This window comes from Boleophthalmus pectinirostris, unplaced genomic scaffold (assembly GCF_026225935.1).
Source record: "Boleophthalmus pectinirostris isolate CB_2022bp ecotype Guang Dong unplaced genomic scaffold, ASM2622593v1 HiC_scaffold_6, whole genome shotgun sequence".
NCBI classification, from domain to species: domain Eukaryota; kingdom Metazoa; phylum Chordata; class Actinopteri; order Gobiiformes; family Gobiidae; genus Boleophthalmus; species Boleophthalmus pectinirostris.
Genome location: NW_026571447.1, coordinates 30,506,739 through 30,517,585, shown reverse-complemented (window position 1 = coordinate 30,517,585; position 10,847 = coordinate 30,506,739). Strand labels below are relative to the sequence as shown.

At 36.5% G+C, this 10,847-nt stretch overlaps 1 protein-coding gene across 2 annotated transcripts; it reads left to right on the top strand.

Annotated features, from left to right (window-relative positions):
- The first annotated feature begins 39 nt into the window (after positions 1-39).
- Positions 40-9,498, top strand: rap1gapl (RAP1 GTPase activating protein-like). 2 transcript variants are annotated; one of them, XM_055163627.1, is made up of 19 exons: positions 40-214; positions 1,272-1,301; positions 1,374-1,485; positions 3,346-3,381; positions 3,463-3,510; positions 4,175-4,372; positions 4,983-5,080; positions 5,159-5,237; positions 5,834-5,887; positions 5,965-6,048; positions 6,122-6,222; positions 6,481-6,610; positions 6,700-6,861; positions 7,250-7,321; positions 7,401-7,487; positions 8,162-8,320; positions 8,678-8,758; positions 9,092-9,111; positions 9,198-9,498. In XM_055163627.1, the coding sequence occupies exons 1-19, from the start codon at positions 129-131 to the stop codon at positions 9,283-9,285; spliced, it is 1,725 nt and encodes a 574-aa protein (XP_055019602.1). In that variant the 5' UTR covers positions 40-128; the 3' UTR covers positions 9,286-9,498. The 2 variants fall into 2 exon arrangements, with proteins under 2 accessions (XP_055019602.1, XP_020783713.2); XM_020928054.2 differs by having other exon boundaries at positions 42-214; positions 1,395-1,485.
- Positions 9,499-10,847: the final 1,349 nt, after the last annotated feature.

Below are 10,847 nucleotides of genomic sequence, written 5' to 3'. Positions count from 1 at the left end.
CACGCCAGAGGAAAGAGAAGCTTAAATGAGGAAGAGGCAGGGGGTGGAGAGGAGGAGCAGAGCTAGAATGATAGAGAGAATGACTTCAGCCGTAGACAGTGCTGATTTCACTGTGGTAAAGTGTAAACATGACCAGTGACGCTACAGCGATGGACAAGAGGAGTGACACAAGCTTCTCTAGGAAAAGAAGTTCGACTTTTGGAGCCTATGGGAGGTGAGTCAGTACAAACTAATTATTACAAGCAAATTTGAAAACGTATTGTACAACTGATACTGAAACTGAATGATAATAGTTTCTGAATGAACATTTTTTACTGTTTTGTTACAAGTAATAGTATTGAAACAAAAGGAGATTCATTTGACCCTTGAGAAATTGTTTAATAATGAACTGGTGAAAACAGATAATGTTTTGAAAAATTGCCCCAAAATCTAATTTTATTCTTGTTACAGTTTTGGTACAGGTGCAGTTAATCTAAAGTTGAATGATATGACCTATGAGAAATAGTTGAGTGTTTTTATTGTCAGCTGGAAACACTGCTATGCAAATTGTAGCTACAAGTGAACATTATTTGCATGTAACATTAACTTGCTGTTTTACATTTTGGCGGGATAATATTCTTATTGTTTTATTTTATGATGTAATTTGTATACCTTTATCAAAGAGCACCTCTTTTTTTTTTCATATTTGCACACACCAATGTTGGGTTTACTTGTCTTAACCCGGATTTTCACTTTAACCCATGTCTCTGATTTAAAAATAAAGTATTTATTTCACTGGAACCATATTTTTGTCCCCATAAACGAGGCAGGCCCCAATGAATGGAGTAAATACAGATTTTAGTCCTTGCAATGTGATAATTACTAGCCCACCAAAACAAGGACTTAACTTGTAACTAAACTTGGACTATACTTTGGCCTGTCACAATAATTACAATATCAGCTTATCATTCAATACTTGAAAGCTGAAACCATATATTTTGGGGCTCAGTTTTTATCATGTGTGCATTTTCTTTGCAAAAGTGGGGAGATTTTACTTCAATGGGTAATTATTGCTTAATTTTGCTTCTATTTGTTGCAGCTCAGACCTTTAATGATGAGTATATTGAAAAGTTTCAGTTTCAGTATTATCGTTTATGACAGTAATTCATGGCAGTAATTCAATTCATGGCCTAACTATACTAGGACTAAACTAGTGCTATGCCAAGTCTACATCAGGACTAAACCCGAGCAAGTCTGAACACAGCTTAATCCTAATCTTTCTTTGTCAATAGCATGGACAGATCATGTGAGGATCAGTCAAGGTGAGGAGCTGTCTTCGTATTATTGCGGTTTATATATTAACTTTGTTGCAGTTTGTAGTAGCCTAAGTGAAGTTTTACCTTTCGTCTTTACAGACCTGAGTCTATGGGAGCCACTTTAATGGACATTCTCGACTCTCCCTCCATCGAGCCCACACCTGTCCTCAGCTCCAGCAGCAATCAGAAGGTACAAACTTGTTCCCAGTAGAGAGCACATGGACGTAGTGAAAAGTAAAGTAGTATGAGCTGGACTGAAATACTTTGAATTAGTATTGTGTTAGTATAAAACTCAGGAATAGTAGTGTTCGATACTATTCAACATTAAATCATAGTACTTTTTTTTTATTTGTAGTCTTATATTTGTGTAATCCTTCAGTCATTCAGGTAAATTCCAGGTTATTAGTCCATGTGCTCTTACATTTGTTCTGATACAGCTCAAAATCATTCTAAAATTATTCAAGAATGGTTCATTTCTGTGCTGTTAATGTGGCTTTTTAGCATCAGTATTGCTCAAATGAGTATCTAGTTTCAGTCCTGGTTTTAGTATTGAGAAGTATCTGATTTTCGCTACTTTTGACAAGCCTAGTTTGAGTAAGGTTATAAAAAATAGCTGCTAGATGACCTGCCTATGTCAGCTTGTGGAACAGGGCATTTTAAGGTTGAGAGCCAAACTCCAAGCCAGTATCTTGCCGTTAAGAAATCCTCTTGTTATGGGATAATTCACAATAAAGTGCAGATAGCTATTGCACCGTGTTTATTACTATATGAGTTATTTTGAAACAGCATTGTGAGATTGTTTAGTTCTAAATTGGTCTGTGTCCTTCAAACCAAAAAGTGATGACCCAGAAATTTACCATTAAAAAATGATAATAGTAACCATTTCCAAATCTTATATTTAGATTTTTAAGGCAATTCAAGTTTTAACTCTTTATATGGGGAAGTTCAGCACTGCAGACATTACTCACACTTACACAGAAGTAAAAATGCAATAACAATTTTCAACTTGAATCACATCCCTAATGTAGATTTTTTTTGTCATTACTGCTACGTCATACTTACACAGTTATGGACATTTATCTGTGGAACTAGAAACTGAAGGTGAATATTGTAGGACTGAAAACAAACTGTTTGGGGGGGGGATTTGTTGTTGTTGTTTTAAACTGAAACAGTTTTTTGTGAATTTACTTAATTCTTGATAAAAGAAAAATATGTATTGAAAGAACGGTTTGAAATTGAACCAGTGTATACAAATTCACACTATTGGACTCACATCTTTGCCATCCTTACCACTATCAACCCTCTTTTATTTTATTTTTTTAAATAGATTTTTTTCTCTTCTAACTAATTACTATGTTTTTCATCATTGCATTGGTAATTCTTGATTACTTTTTTCAAACTCACCACCTTTGCTGCTATAATATAATATAATAATATATAATATAATAATAGAATATTCTGACAGACCTACTCAACAGATGAGGCAGACCCACTCCCTATGGGGTCAGAGGGTTGCCTCAATGACTGTTGGGTCGTCAGCGACAGTCACTGGACTCTCCCAACTGAGACAGACCCGCTCCCTGTGGGGTCAGAGGGGTTGCCTCACTGATGATCGAGCCATCCTAGTCAGCACCCACCTCAGGGTCAAACTGTGACCAGGAACACTGTCCTAAGCTGGACTGACACTATCTGGCAAAAAGAGAAGAGAGGAAGTGAAGAGAAGGAGAAAAACAAGGGAAAAAAAGAATTATCATCCCTCTTGCCCTTCCCTCTCTTCTGTTTTATTAAATTTTATTTGATATTCAGTTCTGCGATTTTCAAATACAGTTTTAAATTTAATTTTCAGTTCAGCTCACAGATACAGTCCATACACAGCAGCCTATTTTTTATATTGCACTTTTTAAAGAAAGAGAAGTAACATTTTTCTTTTTGTGTTCTTCCTCTTTTTTTATCCTGTGTCTCATTCTCCTTCTTTCTGTCTGTACTCTCTCTCCTCTCACTCTCCCCATCTCTGTCCCGCTCTCTCCTCTCCACTTGTTGCTGTGATCAGGAGTCGGAGTTGTTTGAATTCATCGCGAAGCTGCAGGTGAGTGACTGTACGATTGATCCTGTATGACTGATCTCTCAGAGCAGGCTGTTGTTGCTAAGAGCTTCAATTGTCCATCAGGGCAGCAGGATCGATGAACAGAGGTGCCACTTCCCCCTCCCACTCAAGGTAAATGTCACAATAGAAAACTCAGACTTATAGCTCTGTTTACACTGCAAAAAAGTGGACCTGGACTATAAAGTGATATTATGGTGACAGTTTGGGGAAGTCAATTAAAACTGAGCTAAAATAAATCTGTGTTATTAACTAAATATACCACAGCAACAAAATAAAAATAAAACAAAACTACTGGTAAAAGATAGCCAACAAAACTGACAGAATTACTGTGTTCAAATCTTAAAGGTGCACTGTGTAACTTTTTGGGGGTGATCTGGAGATGTTATTGTTTTGCCAGAAATGTTCCTTTCTGTGGTATTAAACTGAATCATTCTTGCTTTATTCAATTTCAAGCATTTTTATTGATGAAAAAAAAAACACACTTATACTATATACGATACTGTGGAACATTCCAGGCGAAGCAATACTATCTCCTCGGCAGATAGCGAGAAAGTGTTCAAGTAATCAAATATAGATAAACTAAAAATAAATTAGTCAAACTAATTACACCAGTTCCTAATGTGATCTAACAAATATATTTTTATTCAAGCCGCTGTCATAAAAGCTGTGATGCTGCCGTTCAGTTAATGCGATAACACTTGTTTCTGAAACACTTACATGTAAACTGACACCACTCTCTCCATCCCTGTCTGACACTGTACTGTTTCTATTTTAGTCTCAGCTCCTAACATTAGGTAGAGAACTGCCCCTGATTCTGCCCTCCAAGGCAGGTGGCTTCTGGATCGACCCTCCATCAGAGAGGCAGAGTGACCTGAGCCCCACCTCCTCCACCCACGGAGCGGATCAGGAGAGCTACGACATCCTGGAGAGAGACGGAGAGGCCAAAATCTACCATGACGTGTTTCGATCAAGAGTAAGTATGAATTTATATTTATTTAAACTTCAAGTGTTCATTGAGTTTCAAATTATGTCTTAAAGTGGCACTATGTAACTTTTCTGGTGGAGGGTGTTTCATGCAGATGTTATTGCTTTGCCTGGAATGTTCCAAAGTGTGGCATTAAACTTATCCATCTCAATAGAGACAAGCAGGTAACACCACAGGGCAAAACACAAGTCAAACTGCTCACAGAAGGAAGATGTTTTTCACTGTATGTTTGACCAATAGAAACTCCTTAACTGAATAAATGTAAGATCAGTACATTTAATACCGTGGAACATTCTAATGGTCGGGTCTGGAGCCATTTGTTTCTATGGAAATGTTATTGCTTATCTATCTATGCTAGAGTTGTTTTTATTGTTACAAAATACCTTGAATTACATGCATGATTAACAGTGAGCAGGGTCACCTCTCCACAGATCTGACCTGGCTTGTCAGTGTCACCTGTTTGGCATTAAACTTATCTATTTCCATAAAGACATACAGTGGAAATTCCAGGAAAAGCAATGACATCTCCATGGAGACAAGCTGGTGGCAGAGGTCGTAGGGCACCTTTAATATAAACCTTTTTCATGTTTTGTCCCAGTATCATCACTCGTTCACGGCAGTAGATCCGTGCCTGGGGTCACTGGTGCTGTCTGTTTGTTTAGAAGAGGACGAGAACAGAATTAGAGTAATATTACGGTAAAACTCTTTTAATAAAAGTGAATTTAAATGTACTTTTTATACTGAAACATTCCAACATGTTGTCTTGTGTGACAGGATGAAGGAGTGCTCGCTGCATGGAGTTTTCTCTCTGTCACTGTTCCCAAACATCCCGTCCACAGTTGAATTAGCAAAGGTAAAGAGCCGTGTACTGGGTAACTATTATCACTATCATCGTGGTATTCTGGTAAACACTTTTAGGAAACAGAGTTGTCACTGCCGCTATTACAATTTCAGACTTGATTTCGATACGAAGGAGAAGCTTCAGTTTCACAATGATGATCAAAACTGGTTAGAGAGACAATACAATGGACATTTTTATAATGGCTGCTTTTTAATATTATTCTATCAATATGTTGACGAGTTCTGATATAAATCAAGACTGTACCAAAACTTATTAAGAAAAGTTCAATTTTGTTCTATTTATGATAATTTTTCAGTATTGATCTGGTTCAAATGAACATCTAGTTTTGATACTAGTTTTAGTATTGATTTTTTGATAACCCTAAATAGAAAAATATATCAAATAAATATTGTTTTGCAAGTCAGTTAAACTATATAGTGTAAGATACCTCAGTGAAGTCTTGATTGTTTGCAGTTTTTGAGTTTTGATAGTTAACTTCCTCTTTTCTTTTAGTCAGACTGACAGATGTGTTTTTCTTGACATATTTCGGCTGCTCACTGCGAGGCATCTTTTCTAAAAGAAATTAAGACATTAACTTATGTTTGCAGATGCTTTGTGATAAAGTGACTGTGCCAAAGTTTGATGCCGTCTGTTACCTCAAGGTGAGCTGCAACTTCAGAACAAGCCTGGTTTTATAAATATGTTAATTTTACCTTCAAAGTGTTCTCTTTTTCTTTAGGCCCCAGATTTAATTCAGACATTTGATGAACATCGAGTGTCTCCTAATTTTAAATTTGGTGTTTTGTATCAAAAAGATAAACAGGTACGCTACAAAATGACATTATTGTGAAATATACTTCATGTAATATACTGTATACTTTGTGTTCATTTTTTAGTTAACGGAAGAGGAAATACTCAGTAACAATGAAGAAAGTGATGAATTTAAAGAGTTTCTGTCAATTTTGGGTGAGACGATCCAGCTCCAAGGTTTCACTGGGTAGGCTATATGTTTTCTTTTTATATTAGTAACTCTTTGTATTTAAAGAAGACGTATTATGCTTTTATGGTTAAAATGTTAAAAGCATTAACATAAGTAGATCGCCATTTTTCATTTTGTTCATTATTGAAGAATGGCTACTGGACATTTTGAACTCTATTTGTATGACGTCTTCACTTTCAAATAATCATAACAAAATGTGTAATATATCCACTGTAATAAGTAAGCACACACAATGACATATTCCCTGTGTCTCAGATTCAGAGGAGGCCTGGACGTGTGTCACGGCCAAACAGGAAGTGAAGCTGTCTACACGTCGTTTCATGGCAGAGAAATCATGTTCCATGTCACCACCAAGCTGCCGTTCACCGACTGTGACCCTCAACAGGTCAGAAGCTCTTTTATATCAGACACATTAAGTCAATCATTATAATTTAGTACAAAGTGTGAATTTTATTTTTTTTTTTGTTTCTAAAGCTGCAGAGAAAAAGACACATTGGCAATGACATCGTGGCACTGGTTTATCAGGAGGGACACACCCCGTTTCTCCCAGATGTGATCAAGTCCCATTTCTTACACAGTTTTTTGGTGGTCCGGAGGCTCGCCAATAGTGATGAAGGGAGTGGGTATGCGTATCAGGTAAACACACACTTAGCAGCACAGTATGTACGTTACCGATACTTTTTTAATATGAAATGTGAGGATGGTTCAGAAGTAAAAGGGTGTATATCAAATGAGTTTATGACAAAACAGAACAATCACAAAACATTAGCTACAACCAAGTCAGGACTAGAGCACTATGAAAACAAGCTTACATCTGGACCAAACCAGGACTAAACTAGGACAGCCTGATCCCTAGTGTGTTTCTCCAGCCTTCATTTATAAATTCATTATGGTAAATTCATAGGTTTGTTATCATCTTTGCTGAAATTATGAGATTTTGATTGTTTAAGAAAGGTCAGTTCAAAAAGTGATTCTCTGCCCTCATACCACTGTTCTTCAGACAAATATGATTTGTACTTTTTAGGTTTCAGTCACGGCCCGAGACGATGTTCCTAACTTTTGCCCTGTACTTCCAGACCCTCCAGTATTCAGAGATGTAAGATATAAAAATTACACATAATTTTGTCCCAATTTCAGGAAGTTTGAAGTAATATTTTTCCTTTCTTGAATTTTAGCGCTCACTCTTGAGGGAATTTCTTCTCACCAAACTCATCAATGCTGAAATATCGTGCTACAAAGCAGAGCAGTTTAGCAAACTAGAGGTACTACAAACATTAAAAAGTGCACACTGCAAAAAGGATTATATACCATATACCATAGCAACCGTTACCATAGCAACTGTTACCATAGCAACCGTTACCTAACAACTGTCATAGCAGTCATTACCATAACTATGCTATGTTGTACTACCATAGCAGCGTTACCATAGCAGCGTTACCATAGCAGCGTTACCATAGCACGTTACCTTAGTGGCGTTACCATGGTGGTGCTACCATAGTGAAGCTTCCATAGTAACACTGCCATAGTGACTGTTACCAGAGCAACCATTACCTTAGCAACTGTCACCATAGCAACCATTAGCATAATTACGTTACATTGCGTTACCATAGTGGCGTTACCTTAAAGACGCAACCTTAGCAATGCAACCTTAGCGTAACTACCTTAGTGACACTAGAAGGGACTGAAGGACCTGGAGGGGGCATATTATTTTATGTAAATGAAAATTTGACACCCTATTTGACAATTGGCCGTGTTATTCAGTGCGGCCTCTTGTCGTCTTAAGTCGACAGTGTCGCCTAGAGGATTAAAACTACTCAATATGAAATTAATATTCTGAATTGTTGTCATTTTAACTAATGGGCCTATTGATAATATGAATTTTTCTGTGTACAGTTTGCTATTTCCTAGTGTTAATTCCTCAGATTTTGTTTTTAAGCTGCGCACAAGGTCATCGCTGCTTGAGACACTCCGCACTGAGCTCTTCACACGATCGCAATGCATGATGGGAGATCCGACTCTGTCTGCCCAGCTCTCTCAGACAGAAGGCATCAGGACGGCCTCTGAGGGGACTGGAGGCTTCATAGAGAATTTTAAGGTACTTTTTTTCTACAAATTCTAAAGGTGCACGGTGTAATCTTTCTGGTGGGGGATTTGTCAACTGCTTCTCTCCATTAAAATTTTATCGCTTTGCCTGGAATGTTACACAGTATAAACTTATCTAGCAGCTTAGATGGTTTCATTATTCAAAAGTACCTTGAAACCATTTTTGTGTGGTCACCTCTCAGATCTTACCTGTTACCAAGACTTATCTAGCCAATCTACTTGAAGAGTTTGGCTAGATAAGTCTAATAATGTCATATTCCAGCCCATATTCCCAGCCCATGGAGACAGTCACCAGTAAAGTTACGCAGCGCACATTTAGCATGTGGTGATTGTAATTTTTTTATTCTAGAGAGCCATCCGAGTAAGGAGCCATTCATTTGAAACTCTTGGGGTACCTCGAAAAACTGGCACGTCTTCACAAAAACACAAGGTAAAGACAAAATAAATTGCTAAAAATGTAATGTAACAAAAGCCCTTTGTTCAAAATTGAGGTGTAGGGCAGCAAAGTATTTGATAAAACATGAATTGGGATATTTTTTAATGGCAACTATTATAAAATAAAAAAATTATAACTATAAAAAATGTATATGTTTTAATAAGATGAAATAAAATAACAAACTGGGAAATTAGTTGTATTTAATTTACATGAACATTAAACCACAAAGTTGACAAATGAAATATTCTGCTCTCAATTTGTAATAAAATTCTAACATATAGTCCACTTTACTAATTAATTTTCAACTTTTGACACTTTCTTTTACAGACAGAGAAGGACTCAGAAAGGTATGTCACTGGTAACAAATCAATATCACAAATACATAAAAAATATACCGTAGATGATGTGATAATTTACAATATTTTGTTTCCAGTGACAGATCTTCAGCATCTCTCTCCACAAATTCAGACGGAGTGGGACCAGAAATCAAAGACCACCCAAGTCCTCAAGAAGAAACATAAAACACTGTTCATAACACTGTTTGATATGATGCTTTGTTGAACAGTAGCTGCTGTAGTCGTTATATTATTGATCCTGTGGACGTCCTGTTTGTAAATAGGTGTAAAAGTAAAATTGTATAGTATTTTATTGACATAGATGCAGAAGATATAATTTAAGTTTTTTTAATAGTTTCCAGTAAAGTGTGAGGCTAATAAAATGTGTGGAGAAACGTGTGAACTGAATTTTTTGTAAACAATGCATTCATCTATTCATGTTTTTGGACACTTACACTGCATTGTCTCTCTTTACTTACGATCATTAGCCATAATAAGATGATTAATGGGCAACTACTTTGTTTTACCTGGATTGGAATGTGCCGCAGTATGGCATTAGACATGTCTATATGACATTTATTACATTACTAGTGTTTTTACTCCAAAATAGCTTCAAAATATTCTTACGGTTAGTGGGGTTGGCTCTCCACAAATCTTCCCCTGGTTTGTGGTGGTTGGTAATAATGAAATTGTGAAACGAGTGCGTAATTAAGGAAAATTGTTCTGCACTCTGCCCTAATGTGAGTCAGAATAGTCAAATTTTCTTTGTGTTTTGGTTATTTTTAAGCAGTTTTTCTGTATTTTACCTAAACAAATCACAAAGTATGCCTCTCTTTACTGTTGGTGGGCAGAGGTGGGACCAAGTCACTGTTTTGCAAGTCTCGAGTAAGTCTTAAGTCTTTGACCTCAAGTCCCAAGTCAAAGATAGACAAGTCCAAGTCGAGTCCCGAGTCACTGTCTCATAAATCCAATTTAAGTCCAAGTCGTCTGCTTTTGAGCTTCAAGTCATTTCACGTCTTTAAACCAAATATTGCTTACATTTTTGCAGTTTATATAACTTTTAAGCTAAATTGTACTTACAAGTCATGGTATATTTATATATGAGGATTTATATAAGAGTTGTAGAAAAGCTAATTTTTCCTTTTTAAGCATCTTGACAAGATCTTAGTGTGAATCATTACAGTCACAATAGAAATAATTCATATTTAAAAGTGCAGTTATTTTGTCATGTAGTCTGCACTGGAATGAAAGGATCATGCTCTTTGTAGTTTCCTCTGTTTTACTGTATTGCATTGTATATTACTGTAGTACATTTGAGGATACTACATCACAGTACTTCAGTTACATCCAAAATAACAAACTGAGAAGTGGGAAAGACATGTTCCAGTTTGTTCCTGTAAAATGCAGCACATTTATCAACTGAAGAGAAAAGTATTTTCTAAAAAATATATTTTTAGGAGAAACATCAAGTCTTCTCAAGTTACATGCCTCAAGTCCGAGTCAAGTCCCAAGTCACTGACCTTCAAGTCCAAGTCGAGTCCCAAGTCTTAGTCCATTTTATCAAGTCAAGTCTCAAAGTCCTAAAAATAATGACTCAATTCTGACTCGAGTCTAAGTCACGACTTGCAAGTCCACACCTCTGTTGACAGGTATCAAATTAATCAAAGATAGTGACACTTGGGGCATTTCTTGTATAAAACTGGGTCAAATCACTAGTTTTTGGATAAATCTGCTGGGACAGGGCTCAA

Excerpts from the sequence above, each read along its gene's own strand:
- rap1gapl (XM_055163627.1), top strand. The coding sequence starts at position 129 with ATGACCAGTGACGCTACAGCGATGGACAAGAGGAGTGACACAAGCTTC. Across the intron at positions 5,081-5,158 it reads AGAATTAGAGTAATATTACG|GATGAAGGAGTGCTCGCTGC; the intron begins GTAAAACTCTTT and ends CTTGTGTGACAG. Across the intron at positions 5,888-5,964 it reads ATGCCGTCTGTTACCTCAAG|GCCCCAGATTTAATTCAGAC; the intron begins GTGAGCTGCAAC and ends CTTTTTCTTTAG.